Source organism: Notechis scutatus, chromosome 6, assembly GCF_049901735.1.
Source record: "Notechis scutatus isolate UNSWTSFEM ecotype Mainland chromosome 6, rNotScu1.2, whole genome shotgun sequence".
Classification (NCBI taxonomy): Eukaryota; Metazoa; Chordata; class Lepidosauria; order Squamata; family Elapidae; genus Notechis; species Notechis scutatus.
Window position 1 is genome coordinate 39,732,299 of NC_142014.1, and position 17,766 is coordinate 39,750,064.

At 35.9% G+C, this 17,766-nt stretch overlaps 1 protein-coding gene across 1 annotated transcript in view; it reads left to right on the forward strand.

Moving 5' to 3' along the window:
* ZDHHC17 (zDHHC palmitoyltransferase 17) overlaps window positions 1–11,712 on the forward strand; it is a 53,766-nt gene extending 42,054 nt beyond the window's left edge. The window contains exons 13-17 of the mRNA XM_026667699.2: window positions 2,171–2,264; window positions 5,690–5,773; window positions 5,926–6,083; window positions 7,381–7,475; window positions 8,767–11,712. Of these exons, the coding sequence (XP_026523484.1) occupies window positions 2,171–2,264; window positions 5,690–5,773; window positions 5,926–6,083; window positions 7,381–7,475; window positions 8,767–8,905 (570 nt within the window). The 3' untranslated portion in view covers window positions 8,906–11,712. The remainder of the gene's footprint in view (window positions 1–2,170; window positions 2,265–5,689; window positions 5,774–5,925; window positions 6,084–7,380; window positions 7,476–8,766) is intronic.
* Window positions 11,713–17,766: the final 6,054 nt, after the last annotated feature.

A 17,766-nucleotide genomic window follows, 5' to 3' on the forward strand; every position in this document is an offset into this window, starting at 1 on the left:
CTATTGCCACCTCCATGCGCCCCATTTTCAGCTTCCAAATACCATTCCGGACGGCGGGGATTGGAACGGGCGGAAAATGGGGCGCGGAGATGCAGCTTTGCTGAAGCTGATCAGGCTGCTTGCTGCAAGGAGGCAAATTGCCGGGAGGCAGAGGCCGAAGGGACGCACAGACATTTCCACCCACTTTTGGGGGTGGAAAAAGTGTGACTTATAATCTGAAAAATACGGTAAATTGTAATAAATATTCTATTCAATTCAGTTACTGTTACTAGACTTTCCTATGTTATTTTTGTGGTTACCGTATATGCCGGCGTATAAGACGACCCGGCGTATAAGACGACCCCCCAACATTTCCACTCAAAATATAGTTTGTTATATACTCGCCCCCTCTTCCGCACGCCTTCCACTTTTGCACTTTTTTTTTTTTTGAGGCACTTTTGTGCACCGTGGAAACGAATCCCGTGAAGCCGAAAGGAGCAGCCAGCCTTCTTCCAGCTCCCAAGGAAACGAGGCTCGCACCGCCCGGGCTCCGCTGAGGTATCCGGCTGGGGCTGTCAGGAGTTGTTACCGCTGGCGCGGCTCGCGGCTCCAGTCCGCGTTGCCTCGGGAAGGGAAAGGCAAAAAGGAAGAGCGCGGCGGCGCTTTGCAATGGCAGCAGCGGCTCCTGGTTTTGCCTTTCCTTCCCGAGGCAACGTGGGACTGGAGCCGCGCGAGCCGCGCCAGCGGTAACAACTCCTGACAGCCCTAGCCGGATACCTCAGCGGAGCCCGGGCGGTGCGAGCCTCGCTTCCTTGGGAGCTGGGAGAAGGCTGGCTGCTCCTTTCGCTTCACGGGATTCGCTTCCACGGTCCGCAAAGTGCCTCAGCCGCGGCAGCCGCAGTGCTTCCCAATTACTATTTGCCGGCGTATAAGACGACCCGGCATATAAGACGACCCCCCCAATTGGAGGCATGTTTTTCAGGGCAAAAAAGTCGTCTTATACGCCGGCAAATACGGTAATTTATCATTTTTAGTCTACCTATTAAATTACTGGCCTCATTCTACTACCATATTGTCAATCTAACTATAGTACTTTTATGATTATGTATAATATATTTCAGATAATGGTTTGACTACATCATACACATTTTCTGTTTGCTTCTTTCATTTTTCCTTTAGATCAAGGGAACTTTCAGACTATTACAGGGGTTCATTGACATATAGATGTTCCCTTTCTGCAGCTTGTTTTCTTTCCTAAATGTTCAGTATGCATAGTCTAAATGTGAACCATGAACTACGAATATATTTCTATCAGCAATTACAGATGAAGCTTACAGCTTTATTATAGTTCAGTAAATCATATGCACTATGCTTTTTATGTGGAGTTTAGTTATGCAGCATATGGAGTTTTAAGATTAATCTGAACTGTGAACTAAAGCAAAACAAGCACAATCGTGATGTATCAAATTTAGATACTTTTTGTGTGGTTAAGAATGTAGGACTATTGCAGAAACTTCTACAATTTCTGCAAAATATACTTTTATTTATGAACTAAAAATGATATGGCACTGCAGGTGGCAAAATGTTAATCTTGATAGTTTTGAGGCACTTTATATAATTTTTAGTTTAAGAAAATAAAGCTTTGTATTTCCTACACTAATATTTTATTTCATTTGTATGTATGATATAACATTTGTTTTGATGAAATATGTGAATGCATAATATTGAAACTATCTCTTGTTGAATTTTTTTCCCCTTGTGACTTAACATTTATTATTCATGGATAATTAGTTGATCTCTAGGTAACAAGAAATTTCTTAAGACTTCATTATTAATTAGTAAAAATAAATTCATTACTAAAGTCTTAGCTTTTTATCGCAAGCCTATCACAACATCAGGCTTCTGTTTACAGTAGCCTGATGTTTATGTTTGTCTATTTCTTATCCTGATATCAGTTTCAAATTATCTATATTCTTTTAAAGCACTGAATTTATATAAAAAGAAAGCTCTGATTTAAATTAATATTCTCATTCTGTTTATCTCTCTCTGTCTCACACATAGCTACATAGTGAAATAGGTTTAAAATCTAAAGATCAAATCTACAATTCTTGGTAACCCTGCATATTTAAAAGTTCATATATATTTGTAAAGCTTTTGTCACATAGTATGCATATTAAAATTTGTCAAACAGATACGGAAGCCAGTGAGGTCCAAACATTGTGGTGTATGCAATCAATGTATAGCCAAGTTTGATCATCACTGTCCATGGGTGGGTAACTGTGTAGGTAAGTATTGTTTAGATATACTGGCCAGTGTGTTTATTTTATCAAATAAGCCTTTTATTTAAAAAAGCAACAACAACATTGTACTTCAGTTTTTATATACCCAGCAATGCATTTTTATTCTGGAGAAATAAGTGAGCATAGCCAATCTTTTACCTATGCATTTGGTATATATAAAAGTCCAGAATGTTCCATTTCAACCAGGGGTGGGATTCAAATTTTTTAACAACCTGTTCTGTGGGCGTGGCTTAGTTGATGGGCATGGCTTGGTGGTCATGTGACTGGGTGGACGTGGTTTGGTGGTCATGTTATTGGCTGGGTGTGGCCAACTCAATATCACTCACATCGAGGCACGCATCTCCTCGCCTGGCCTCTCATGACTGTGGGGATGCCGCAACAGTCATAAGTGTGAAAAATGGTCATAAGTCACTTTTTTCAGTGCCATTATAACTTTGAATGGTCATTCCACACAAGCAAAGTACCAACAAAGGAGGGGGGGGAAATTCCAGAGAAGTTCCTGAGACAGGAAGTCTAGTCCTGCCAAGAATGTAATAAGGATTAACGGAGAGGCAGCTTCTGTAAGCAACACCAGAATGTTTCCTTCCTACCTTCCTTACAGGATTAGGCCAGTAATTTCTTCTAACAACCGGTTCTCTGAACTTCTTAGAATGTTAACAACCGGTTCTAGTGAATAGGTGCGAACTGGTAGAATCTCACCCCTGATTTCAACTCCAAGTCATGCTAATCTGCCTGTAACAGGTATGATCCAATAATTTTCAAGACTGCTTTCTTTCTGGAATATATGTTTGTTTATTTAACAATATTTTTAAGTTGTCCCAATGTATACTCGCTCTGGATGGCATGTAACAATTCATAATATAATGAAAACATAATTAAAATAATGATATTCAAAATGACTAACAAGCTAAAAGCTCAGTCTCATCACCAGTTTAACAAGCTTTCTCGAAATCAAATCTTCGTGGGCACCTGTACTTTTGGCATTTTAAAAAAATCCATAAACTGGGGGCCATCACCAAAATCAATTGCCTAATCTGCACCTTAGGAAATCTATTAGGAGGAGGAACTTTAAGCAGACCCATCCTTGGTGTCTGACCTGGACAGAAAAGATGTTGAGACCTTGAAAGATCAGCACTTTCAATTAGGCTCTGAAGCCTATTGGCAATCAATCCAGTGTTTCTTTATGCTAACTGATGATAGTGTGATCAGCAATTTTCTGGCTGTATTTTCTACCAATTGCAGCTTTCAGGTTATCTTCAAAGGAAGCATATAACATATTAAAGCAGTCTATTGGATTGGCAACTAGGGCATAAGTAACTATCAGCAAGGTATTTTGGTCAAGAGAAGATCATAAGTGGTCATCAGCCAAAACTGGATAAAGGTCCCCATCTTCTGTTTTAGCAGAAGCCAGGAGTCTAGGAGGACCACCAAGTCCCATCCTTTTTTGGGGGGGAGGAGGTAATACCTGCTGTTGTGAATGTTTTTTTGTCCATCTTAGAATATTCACCTCAAGAAGACTGCTGCACCTCCCTACAGTAGCCTGATCTATGTTCTCCAGAACATTTTATCCCTGAAATGGAGCATTTTGCATATATCTAACACGTGGACCTTTTCAGACTTAATGTGAACAAACAAGAAAACGGATGTATATACTATTTTGCAGCTATTTCCATTATTGGAATAATATAGAAAAATATATAACAGTTATGGGAATAATGTACCTCAGACATTTTATACACGATTCCAAGGATATAATTTTTAGCTGTTGTAGAAAATCATTTATGCATGTAAAACATTCCACTTTTTAAGTTATTTCCATTTATGGGAGTCTTGGAAAACAATGTTATCATCTTCAGATTACCCAATAAAGTTTGGCAAGCATTTTTGTTTATAGTACACTAATTTCTTCAAAAAAGTAGTCATGTAATACATGACAGTTGGACAAGACTATAGATAATCCTCAGTTTACAGCCATTTGTTTAGCAACCATTCAAAGTTACAATGCACTGAAAAAAAGGGGTGTATGACCATTTTTCACACTACTGGCCATTGCAATATCCCTTTGGTCACTATCAAAATTAAGATGTTTGACAACTGGTTCCATATTTATGATAGTTGCAGTGTCCTGAGGTCACATGATCAGTTTTTGCAATCTTCTGACAAGCAGAGTCTATGGGAAAGCCAGATTCACTTTACAACTGTGTTACTAATGTAACAGCTGCAGTGATTCACTTAACGGTGTCAAAAAGGTCATAAAATGAGGCAAATTTTACTTAATAACTGTCTTGCTTAGCAACAGAAGTGTTGGGCTTAATTGTGGTTGTAAATCAAGGACTACCTGTACTTCAGGAATACTTAGAGGCCACAATTCTTGCTGTTTTAAATTCAGGGATGTTATAAAAGTAATACATAACACTACACTAGATTTTTCCTTTTCTAGACAGTAGTTATGATGATTTGCTGGATTAATGTTGCAAAATATTAAGAGGGGTAAATTTGAGCCATTAATAAATACAGCCATATCATATCATGTATATTAATGTAAGTAAAAGCTGATTGTAAAATCTTAAAAGAGTCAATTTTTTAATCTCAGAAATAGTTAACTTCCAGTTTTCATCTGATATGAAATTGAAATATAAATTTGGTGGAAACTTAAAGTGAAACATTTGAGAAAAACAACAAAATCCACTAATTACCTGCTAAATAATTAGAGTTAGATTTGGGGCAAAAAATATATAATCTGTAAAGAGTATGTTTAATAAGATTGGTAACTTAAAATATAAACTTAGGAATCAGCATCTGTCTCTCACAGTTAGGAAGGATCCATTTGTTCAGTTTTCCAGGAGAAAACCCTGAGGCTATACAAGACTGAGAAATATATGCAGGGTTTGTACTCTTTTTCAGCAGCTGAAACATCTTGAGTGAAGTTCTTGTGATGGATTATTTTCATAGATAAGTCAAAATGTAGAATACACTCCACAATTTTAAAGTTTGCATTCAAATAATTTACAGTATTTGTTTTTGTATTATGTTGTCATCTCAGGAGATAATTAAAAGCCATTGAGCAAAACATCTGATTTTATATTTCATGTTTATGCTCATTACTACTTTTTATTAATTTTAATACATCCATCTTCATTGGCTCCTTGAGAGACCTGTGACTTATTTGCAAAGTGTACCTGATGAGGTGCACTGTCCACAATTATGAAGACTCAGATTGTTGGGAGGCAATATGCTGACTCTGTAAACCACTTAGAGAGGGCTGTAAAGCACTGTGAAGTGGTATATAAGTCTGCTATTGCTATTTTAAATATTATAGAAAAAAATTAGGCCTGCACATTATCTTTGTTGTACTGTTAATGTAGTGCAAAATTTGAATGTTTTATTGCAATACTTTATTTTTTCCCCAGGAGCAGGCAATCATCGTTATTTCATGGGATATTTATTCTTTTTACTCTTCATGATTTGCTGGATGATTTATGGCTGTATCTCTTGTAAGTTTAGTTTGTATCACATATTTCTAATTACCTAGCTTTTTCAATGTATCTGTGCTCTGCATCAATGTTGTAAATTTTTCTTCATATTGATCTGCTTTATCTGATTTTTATCACTAAATACTTTAATTTTGAAACTATTTTCATTTCAGACTGGGGAATCCACTGTCACACAAGTTATACAACAGATGGTTTTTGGACGTACGTTACACAAATTGCCACTTGTTCACCTTGGATGTTCTGGATGTTTTTGAACAGTGTGTTTCACTTCATGTGGGTTGCTGTACTACTAATGTGTCAAATGTATCAGGTAGGAAAAAACTACTTAATAGGTATATAGTGGAATCTTCTGTGGAATATATGGAATGTAGAATATCTTACCATAGAAAATAAGTGCATGCATGAGGAAATGAGAGACAGACAGGCATACAGACAGGCATTCTTTCCTATCTATTCTTCTGTTTACCAAATTACCAAATTTTAAATGAGTTGATTTCAGAAGTTTGGATGAGTTGATTTCAGAAATTTGACATTATTTCTGTATGATGTGGTCAGTGTGGTAGATCAAATGATAAGGGGCAAATTATGATTTTAAATCTGTTCTCATGGATCTTTTATTATAAATTATCCTAAGTGCAAGAGACAAGAGATAAGAAGACTTAAAGAAGTACATACTGGATGCAGTTCTATTTCTGAAAGATAATACAATAATATCAGTAAAATTTTGCTCCCAAAATTTCTGAAAATGTGAACTGAAACAAGGATCCTAAAACACAGGTCTGGCATATGCTCTTGGAAGTATCTCTTTTAGTGAAAGTCATTAATTTGGTTAAGCCCTGTCGGAGTAATATTTTAGTAGTTGATTTCTGTGTGTGTGTGTGTGCGTGTGTGTGTATTTGTTAATATTGCTGATCCTTGAAATCTCAGCCGAATGTTTTTTTTTAAATCCTCGGGTTTTTGTTTGTACAATTTAGTTTTAAGTACTATTTTAATTTATTCAGAAAATGTACATGCCTTCGTGTTAACTGCCACTTTCATTTAGTGAAAAGCAAAATACAGCTAGATGAAGAGAACTTTTTTAATAAAAAGAGAATAATTTAATGCTAAATAAATGTTATCACAATCCCACAGTTATTAGGACTGTGCGATGTTTTGAGTTCCATCAAGAGTTCAATGTTTTGGGAAATGTATAAGTGTAGTAACTGCCTGTAAAAGAGTGCCTGCTCCTAAAAGGAGACGTGGTGGTTTTCTGAGTCACTAGTACAGTGGATTGGATTCTACTTCAGGTTTTGAAACTTCTTTGCCCAATCAAATGCAAAGTATTGTACTGCCCTATTAGTTATCTCTTCTACAAAGAAAAGTATTGACTCAGATGTTGGCTTGGTGTTTAACTTGGTTCAGAATAGCTATTAGGGTACCTATAATATAGTGAAAATATATTCCGTGTGTGAAAACCATATTCTTTTAACATACAATTAGAAAAGATAGCGTATTTTCCGTTATCTTATGTAACTGTATCTTTAAATGAATATTGATTCTGGGTTTCGTTGCTTGATATTTCTATAATTTCAGGGCTTCTAAATTGGCTATTTTTATCTTTTTTCTAGATTTCTTGTTTAGGTATTACTACAAATGAAAGAATGAATGCCAGACGATATAAGCACTTTAAAGTAACAACAACATCTATTGAAAGTCCATTTAAGTAAGTATATAAGTAAAATGTGTTTAAATGCATGTTTATTTAAATGTTTATATGATACTCAAGATGAAACAGTTTAGATATGACTGACTGTTAACTGGTCAGTTTGTGTAGATTTTTAAACTATCTTTTTAACTTTTCAGTCAAATATAATAAAATCAGTACTTCAGCAGATTTATGTGGTGAGGGTATGGAATTTTACCATGGAAGAAAAAATAGCTGAGTAATCAAAAAATAGCTCATGGATTAAACATCCATTTTTACTCGCTATTCTTCCATTCAAATTGACAGACACCCTGTGGCTTAATTTCAGCTTTTTAAAAATAAATCTGCTCAAATCATAATCTTAATAATAATAAATTTTGGGTCCAACCAGGGTTGTAATAGAGCAGTCTTTACTGAAAAGCTTCATTCACTATCACAGCAGGAGTGTCTACTGGATATGCCCATTCTTGAAGCAGCCTTGTAGCATAGTGTACATACAGAGTGCTTCATTTGTGAATGAAAGAAAGCACCTCATGTATACTGGTCCAGCATATAACACGAAACTGCCTTAAATGGCACACAACAGTTTTAAATTATTTCTTTATGACTCATGACAGCCCTATTTTTTAATATTCCCTTGAATTCTTCAAACTTTGTCTAGTTTCAATTCTCTGTACCTTCTGTTATCTCATTTATCTCTCCCAAACTCTTTAAAATTCAAATATTACATACAATAACAGTAACCAGATTCCATAAAAAATTAATAGTCTGAGGGATGATTCCAAAAATACATTAATCATCACCTATGAATCTACTCAACTTTTGAAGTGTTTCTTTCCAATAAAATTCCAGAAAAGATTTCATTACATTTGATATTTTTCCTTAATTCTCTTTTCATTCTCACTCCATTTTTACTGCTAACATCTGTTCTGGGCTTCTTTCTCAGAGCTACTCTCCTTTTTGTAATTTGGGTTCCATCATTAATGCTAAATGACATGTATTACTCCCTGGATATAGTATCAGTCCTTTTTGAAACCCAGAATAATGGATTAGTAGCATGTCTCTATTACAAGGCTGAGAAAAGGCAGATGTATATAAGACTCCAAATATGGTATTTGAATCTGGTATTCAATTAATAGCTTATAACTGTAGCAGTTCAGTAATAGTAAACATTGTCAGTACCAACAAGCACAATAATTACTGTGGAAATCATCCATGTTATTATTAGGGGTAACTTTGTATTTGTTAGTTGCAATATTAAGTACTATTGACCTTTTTTTGGTTTTTGGTTTTTTTCTTCTCTTTTTAGCCATGGATGTATAAGAAATGTTATAGACTTCTTTGAATTCAGATGCTGCGGTTTATTTCGTCCTGTTATTGTGGACTGGACACGGCAATATACAATAGAATATGATCAAACCTCTGGAACTGGCTACCAGTTGGTTTAACACCCACTTTCAATCCGTGAGCATATCAGATCTGAGTGGTGCCTGGAAGTTTGTTTCTTTTGAATCCACGTCACTTGAACAGTAGCATGTTATGAATAGAGCTAACAGTGAATCTAATGGTACCTTCTTTGCATCTGTTGGATTAACAGAAGTTTTAAAAAGGACAGAATAAACTGCCAATCCAGACAATGAGGAAGAAGAAGGGAATTTTAACTGTTCTTACTACAGGAATAACTCAGAAAGACATATTCACGCAATTATATTTTAGTTTCACAATGAAGCATGAATTGTTAAAAATACAAACAGAATAAAGTCATGCTGTGCTGAAGATTCAATATTTATTTCATAATTTGAACAATTTCATTTGAAGTTAAATTTTATGAAGCTAACAGATCTTGAGATCATTGTATTATATTTACTGCAATGGAATTTTGTATAATTTGCTGTAGTATTATGTGCATTGAAAAATGTACATTAAATACTGTAATGAATTATGTAGTTTTGTTGGGGTCTACCATAAATTGTGAAGTTGAGGATGTTCGTCACAAAACTCTTACCTAAGTGTAACAGTAATTATTATCAGTTGTTAGGGCTGATTTATTTCTGATACAATAAATTACTTATAATAAATCGTATATGAAGTTGTATATCCTGGGCAGAAAAAACAACATAGAGGAAATCAACTTTTCTGCCTAATACAAAACACCACTTAAGTGCATGATGATACTTTATAAAATTAAACTACAAAATAAAATATGATCTGCAAAAATTGAAGAAAAATGTAATATATGCTGTTAGTACAACTTTGTTTCATAAGTAATGTGAGACATTGTGCATGCTATATTCTACTGTCATTAGAGAATTGGTAAACAAAATGTTATATGGGAGCCAAAAAAAATCAAAGGTTAAATTCTTAGAAATTAGGATATCATTGTTATTATACTGGATGCAGTTCCAAGAAATATAGCTAGATTAAAATAATGTTTAAAAAGATAAAATAAATTTAAAACTAAATTTATTTCTTTGTAGCACATGTAAGTTAACAATATTACAGGTGTCATGAATTATATGGTATGTTGGTAAGTGATAAAATACAATAAGCTTAGTTTCAGATTATGAAATTTGAAAAGGCAAGGAGTGGTGTAAAATCACATTCCAAAAGCAATTTTTTGTTGTTGAATGTGATGCACTGATTTTCAGTTACAGCATTTTTATATATTCCTTGTGAATTTTTCACTGCTTTCTTAAATATTGTTTACAGAGAGACTTGAAATATGTTTAGGTTCTCTTTAAGTGCTGTAGCAGTATAGTGGTTCAAGAATCCTGTGAGGAGGATCTAGGGAAGGGATCTTTAATACAGAAATAGAGACCAGTGTAAAGAATGTGTATCTGTATATAAATAATTTATCAACTAGTTTTTGTAAGTGTGTGTATATGTACATGTGTGTATGTTAGTATATTTAAAAGCTGCTCATTTCATTTTATTCAACAAAAAATGTAGGATATTATCTAATGGGCTTGTTAGTAATGATCAATATTGCTATTAATAGGCACTATACCCTGCAACTTCACTGCATGTTTGCTTGGCAAAACTAGCATTTCCTGTAATATTGAGGTTACAGGTATTAAAGCAATCCAGTGGTATTCCCACCCCTTGCCTTAGAAAGAGGAGCAGTGAAACTGTAAATAGTTGATGTTCAGTATTTGCAAGTATGCTTCCCCCCCTTCAAGGTGTTTCTTTGATTGCCAGGTGTCCATAGTTTGCAAGTACCAGATATCAAAATTTACAGAAATGTAACTTTAGTATAATTTGGATACTTTAATATTGGGAAACTTCAACTAATCTATAATACACTATGGTTGAGGTTATGAAAATGAAATTATGTGCAGGGAGGTAGGCCTATGCTAGCTTGAAAGATACATTTTAGAAAAATACTAAGAATATACTATTATTGCCTCCTTTTAATTTTTAATGTTAAAGCTGAAAAGATTAGCCAGCACTTCGTTTCATATTTTAATACTGCAAACTTTAGCAGGTTTGAGAAGCCCTATTTATTTTATCCTTTAATAGTCATGTTTTCTCCTTTAATAATCATGGTTACAATCTTAATACCCTTGATTCTGCTTTGGGAAAAATATATTTTCACATAAACAATTGCTTTTGAAAGGCCTCAGAAGATCAATATATTTGTAGCTCTTCTGCTGTATCTAAAATATATATACAATATAGAGTCCTTGTCCAAATAATTGTGTCCTTTATACAATAAAAAGTATATTGCTTAAGTGAGGAAAAAGTATAAATTTTGTTTTTGTACTCTGCCTAATTGTCAGAGAAAAGGTAGTGGAAGATAAAGGTTCAATATTTGAGGCACCTAGAATAATTTTGTTGCCAGAAATTTGGACATGCATAGTCTGGAACCCAAAAGGCGAAAATAGATTTTTTTTTTCTGCTTGTTGAATGTATTGCAGCATACTACAGCACCCCAAGGCCTCTGTGAACCCAATTAAAAAGATTAGAAGTTTGACATTCATTGATATACGAAGGATTAACATATTGTCTGTGACCTAGAAAAAAAGATTTTATATATATCAGATGCAGGTTTTAAGTTTTTATAATGCACAACTTTCCCCCTGATTTTCCTTTCAACAATTAACATGCATTAAAAGTGCATCACTGTTTTAAATTGACTTTTGTTTTTCTAATTTATTTATAACTGTGCCAAGTATTCTTTTATTGTTATGACTGATGTATTACATTGTGAACAAAATATGTAAAAGATTTAATAAAATAGTTCTCCTTCCATAAAGTTGTTATTTTTGTAAGTTATTAATCAAAATAGTATTTGTCTCCTAGATGTTACTGCTTGTCTTAGCTTTTGCCCTTGCTTTGCTTATTACTCTGATTATTTTGCTCCAGTGGCCCAGCTTTGGAGATCTCTTTTTAGTTCAAGATGGAGTCTGACTGAACCCAAATTAGGAGGCACTTGTTTCTCCTCAGTTGGGTTTTTGTCAGCTTGACAAATGGCCAGAGCTCTTTGAATCTCTTGATTAAGTAAAAATAATATATCTGTTTTGTTAATGTTTTTAGCAAATAGGCAAGAAGGAGAATGGAAAATAATTCAAGTGCTGATGGGCAAGAAAATTATTTGTACAGACTATCTTGCATTTCTACCTTTAACGTCTCATTACCTCTCTGGTCTTCTTGAGATTGAAGAAAAAGCAGGAAGCATGTAATTGCAATTAATGTTATCCTATGCAGATCTATCAAAAGAGAGAAAACTCTCCACATCCTTGCTTTGTTAAACCCTCCTCACGAGTCAACCCCAACTCATGACATTAGCCACAGAGCAGTGATAAAAAGGCATATGTCTGCCTTCACATGGAAAGCAACTTTCCATGCTATTATTATGAATGTACTAAGGAAACTGCTGTAATTTGTTTGTTTGTTTTAAATTTATTTATGTATTAAATTTATTTGCCACCTATCTCATTTCAAATAACTCTGGTTGACTTACAGCATAATAAAAATTAAACAACCATTAAAATCATCAGATATAAAATTATGTAAAATGTAATATTTGATTGAGAAAAGGAGATAAGATCCCTCAATTTTTGAACACTTGAATACAAATCTGCCTTAACTATGAAATGCACCTTGTTTTACAGTTAGTCTTGAATGTTAAAAGAAAATGTTTTGAGGTACAATAGAATAACTGCCTTCCCTTGTAAATAGAGAAAAGGACAAGGTCTTTATTCATCTTATTTATTTCACCAAATGGATTATGATGTTTGCTAGCAGGACTATTTTGTCTGCCCTTGGTCATGCATGTTGTGGTACTTCGCATTCAATTGGAATTTGTGGGAACAAACACATTCACATAAGGAGAAGAAACAGCTGTTGAAGCTTGCACAATGTCAGCTGTCTGCAAATGATCTGCAATTATGCAAAACTGAATTATACACAGATTGATTCCTGCAGCATGTATTTCTTTTGTAGACAATTGCACACAGGTCAAGAGCTATCTAAATAGGTTACTTAAGTTACTACCTTAATACAGTAGTAACTTAAAGCATGTTTGTGTGAAATTGCTTCAACTGTGTGCAAATGTTTAGTTGAGCAGTGTATTTGCTAGAATCAGATCAAATTATACATTTAAGCATATTAATATGTTGAGTGAAATCCTAAAATAATGTAAAATTCCAAGTCATTAGAACATAATGTATTCATCTTCTTTTATTTTTCCCTACTACTTTTAAGTCAGGGGTGTCAATCTCGTGTTGTCACGGCATCATCCCATGATGTATTGTGACTTTTTTCCACTTCACTAAACCGGGTGTGGGTGTGGCCAGCATGTGACACATCCAGCTTGTAGGCCGTGAGTTTGACACCCCTGTTTTAAGTGTTTGCATGTTTTACACAATCCAAACAGTATAAATATTCAGCAAGTATCACCTTCCATATATCGAGGAATATGGATCCTTAGGTATATCCCTTGGAACATGCAAGCACCCCCCCCATGATTTTGATTAAAATCATCTTTCTTTTAGGATATAAATAATTACCATCAGGAGTTCCACTAAATGCATCAGTCATAGGTAGAACTTCAACATTCAGGGGGGACAATGTTGACTCTATAAACTGCTTAGAAGGGACTGTGAAGTGGAATATAAGTCTTAAGTGTTAGTGATATTGCTAGCCAGCCATAGAACTGCCATCTTTGGCTTCTAGCAGCAAATTTCTATTTTGTAGAGAAAGTCACCCTTTTATTTCAACCATGAGTGTGACCTTAGTTGTGACCATACTCATGTGTTGAGTTGGAGTATAAATGTGCACCACAAATTCCTGCGCTTAAATTATCTAATGGGCTGATGGTAGACTTCAGTGGTGCTAAACCAGATTACAAGGGCTATGCATAGATCCCCTATTCAAAGGAGAACATTTTGGAGTGTTCGAGAATATATACATGACATTGCTTCTTTCCTGGTTTCACAGGTTGTCCACGAAAGCTGACAATCTCTGGGAAATACTTACTTGGTTTAAGGTAATTTCCAATAAGTAAATACCTAGTTACAGTGTGTTATCTTAGCAAAACTAGTTTTTATATAAAAGTATGTCATTGGCTAGTGTCACATTCTCTCTGAAGTTTAGGGCTCAGCATTTGTCTCATCTAACTAGAGTCCAGAGGGCAAACTGGAGCAGTTATTGCTTTTACATTTTTTTCCCAGAGTGCTGAGAAGAACTTTTGCTAAAGCAACCAATCATTTTGTTTTTCCTGAAATGCTTCTGAGCAATCTGGCATTCTCAGAAAAACATAGAAATAGTTGGAATTTTAGCCACTATATAATTCTTGTCCACCATTGTTTTTGCCTTTGATGTAAAAACATATGCAAGTAGTCCTCGACTTCACAACAGTTCATCTAGTGACTGTTTAAAGTTACATCACTGAAAAAAGTGACTTATCATTTTTCACTCAACCATTGCAGCATCCCCATGGTCACATGATCAAATTTCTGACATATGACCGTTGCAATGGTCTCAGGATCATGTGACCTGACAAGCAAAGTCAATGGGGAAACCAAATTCACTTAACAACTGTATTACTAACTTAACAATTGCAATGATTCACTTAGCAACATAAATTTTGGGCTCAATTGTGGCCATAAGTTGAGGGCTATCTGTAATAGGTTTGAAATCTGAAGCTAAGATGGCATGCTACTCAGTATTTTTCATTCTGTTGGCAAAGTTCTGCATTTTCTCCCCAAATAATATTCATACAATTACCCAGTTGCTGTGGCGATGCTGTAAACAATGGTTAAATTCAATGTCTAGTCTTTCTTCCATGTGGAAGGCATTGTCCTACAGTATTCTCTATGCTTTCAAAACTATACTTAATGTTGATGTTTGCAGTTTCCCAACAAGACTGAACAATAGCCTCTTCGCTGAAAGTAGGTTTTCTTATGCATCAAGTTTGCAACAGGAACGTTTTGAGGTTTCTTCATATCCAAATTTTCTACACGAGCATTTTGCTGTGAGTGCTAAATCTTAAATTTTATTTTTGCATTGTGAAGACTGTCATATGTCAAAGTGTCCCAGTGACATTCCTCTTACCAATTCACAGAATCCCCAAAAATGACAGCATTCAACCCTTGTCATGCTAGACATGTAGAATTGTCACACAATTCTGTACAAGGAGAGTACAGAATTTTACCATTACAGAATGGGAATAATGTTGCTTGGGTTTGTATTTTTGTATTGGGTTGTATTCTCATCAACCTAAAGTAGTAGTGGATAAAGTATGTTTGAGTGAACTAGGGACATGAATTCAAGTAAGAGAAACATTTTACCCATTGAAATATAGTTTTAGCCCCAAAGTGAAACTCGCATTAAGTCTGGATGAAAAGAGGCAACAGGCCAGGCAAAAGTCAAATGTCCCTCAGTGGACCAAATTGAGAGACAAAAGACACAAGATTTTGGAACATTTAAATTAAGGTACAAACACAAAGTGCAGTAGCTAGTTTTCAAAATAAATATGAGCCTTCTTGTTGCTTATTGTGACTAAATTTCAACTGGTCATTTAATCATTCCAAAACCATGTATTTGTGAGACAAACCAATGGTAATATAGCTTAAAAGTCAATCTCGACATACATATAATTGTAGGATATTTCCCTTTGCGTAATGTATATTGCCCAGTTCTAATTATGTGTTTATTAATGTGGTGTAATGAAGAGGTAGGCATCTCAATCCAATGTTCCTGTGCTTGCATGCTGGCAATTACTTTTAATACAATTTAGACATGTAGGTCATGAATATGAGTTCATTAACTGTTATTACCATCAGTTAAACATCTGAATATTTTGCTCCTGGCCAAATTTGTTGTTCTCCACACTTGTTGTTCTAAGCCATTACAAATTAAGATATTACATTAAGACATTGAAAAATAATAGTGATCCTCTCAAAAAATAATTGTGAAGATCAGCCAGGCCGGTTTTGAGTAGGATGACACTCCCAGTTAGGGGAGAGAACTTAATCCATCAAAAACTAATGTCTGGGCATTCCATCTCAAAAACAGGCAGGCTAGATGTAGCCTCTATATTATCTGGGATGGAATGAGTCTGGCACATTCAACATTACCTTGGCATTACACTGGATCAAAATTAACCTTTAAAAGACATTGTTGCAATTTAAAGCAAAAGATCTCCACCCATAATAATCTCAGAAAGCTGATACCCACCCCATTTGGGGCCGGTAAATGCACTCTACACAGTCAGGGCGTTTAGTGATACATGCCACATTATTACTGGATGTCTGCATCCCACCCGGCTTGACAAACTATGTATCTTGGTGGGAATAGCAATGTCAGGTGTTAGGAGTGTGGCCCAAGATATGAAGTAAGGAAGTCAAGAAGGAGCTATTTAGATTGCATCAAGGAGATTGCATCTGTTACCTCAAACAGAATGATTTAAAAGATGGAAACTTCAAGATAAACAACTTCATAATTGGATAGAACCACTTGAGGAGTTGCCTGGAAGTTTAGAGGAGGAGTGGATGGTTTGAAAATGTTTAAATAGTGCATGGTTTGGCTAGAACTAAAGACCACATGGGAAAAATGGGAGGTTCTTCCAGAGAACAGGGATATTTACTGCAAATGTGGCATTATTCAAACAACCATCCATCTTTCACATTGTCCCCTGGAGCCAACATGCACACAGAATGACTTACTGGTCAGAAATATCTCTGCTGTCAATGTGGCCTGGCATTGGGCTAGCTAGAACTATATAAATTTATGTTATTAAAGTTTTTAATATTTTTAAGTTTAAGTTAATACTTTCCCCCTTTCTAGTTCCTGCATTTCCGACACAAGATGAGAAACACTGCAGAGGCTGTGTTTGCCGCTTGTGCCAAACATTGCAAGGACTCTATTGACAGGGCTGAAAAATTAATGAGATAGGAAATGTACACTGCTCAAAAAAAATAAAGGGAACACTTAAACAACACAATGTAACTCCAAGTCAATCACACTTCTGTGAAATCAAACTGTCCACTTAGGTAGCAACACTGATTGACATGCTGTTGTGCAAATGGAATAGACAATAGGTGGAAAGCAGAGGCAGTTAGCAAGACATCCCCAATAAAGGAGCGGTTCTGCAGGTGGTGACCACAGACCACTTCTCAGTTCCTATGCTTTCTGGCTGATGGTTTGGTCACTTTTGAATGCTGGCGGTGCTTTCACTCTAGTGGTAGCATGAGACGGAGTCTACAACCCACACAAGTGGCTCAGGTAGCGCAGCTCATCCAGGATGGCACATCAATGCGAGCTGTGGCAAGAAGGTTTGCTGTGTCTGTCAGTGTAGTGTCCAGAGCATGGAGGCGCTACCAGGAGACAGTACATCAGGAGACATGGAGGAGGCCGTAGGAGGGCAACAACCCAGCATCAGGACCGCTACCTACGCCTTTCTGCAAGGAGGGACAGGAGGAGCACTGCCAGAGCCTTGCAAAATGACCTCCAGCGGGCCACAAATGTGCATGTGGCTGCTCAAACGGTCAGAAACAGACTCCATGAGGGTGGTATGAGGGCCCAACGTCCACAGGTGGGGGTTGTGTTTACAGCCCAAAACCGTGCAGGACGTTTGGCATTTGCCAGAGAACACCAAGATTGGAAAATTCGCCACTGGCGCCCTGTGCTCTTCACAGATGAAAGCAGGTTCACACTGAGCACGTGACAGACATGACAGGGTCTGGAGACGCCGTGGAGAACGTTCTGCTGCCTGCAACATCCTCCAGCATGACTGGTTTGGCAGTGGGTCGGTAATGGTGTGGTGTGGCATTTCTTTAGGGGGGCCGCACAGCCCTCCATGTGC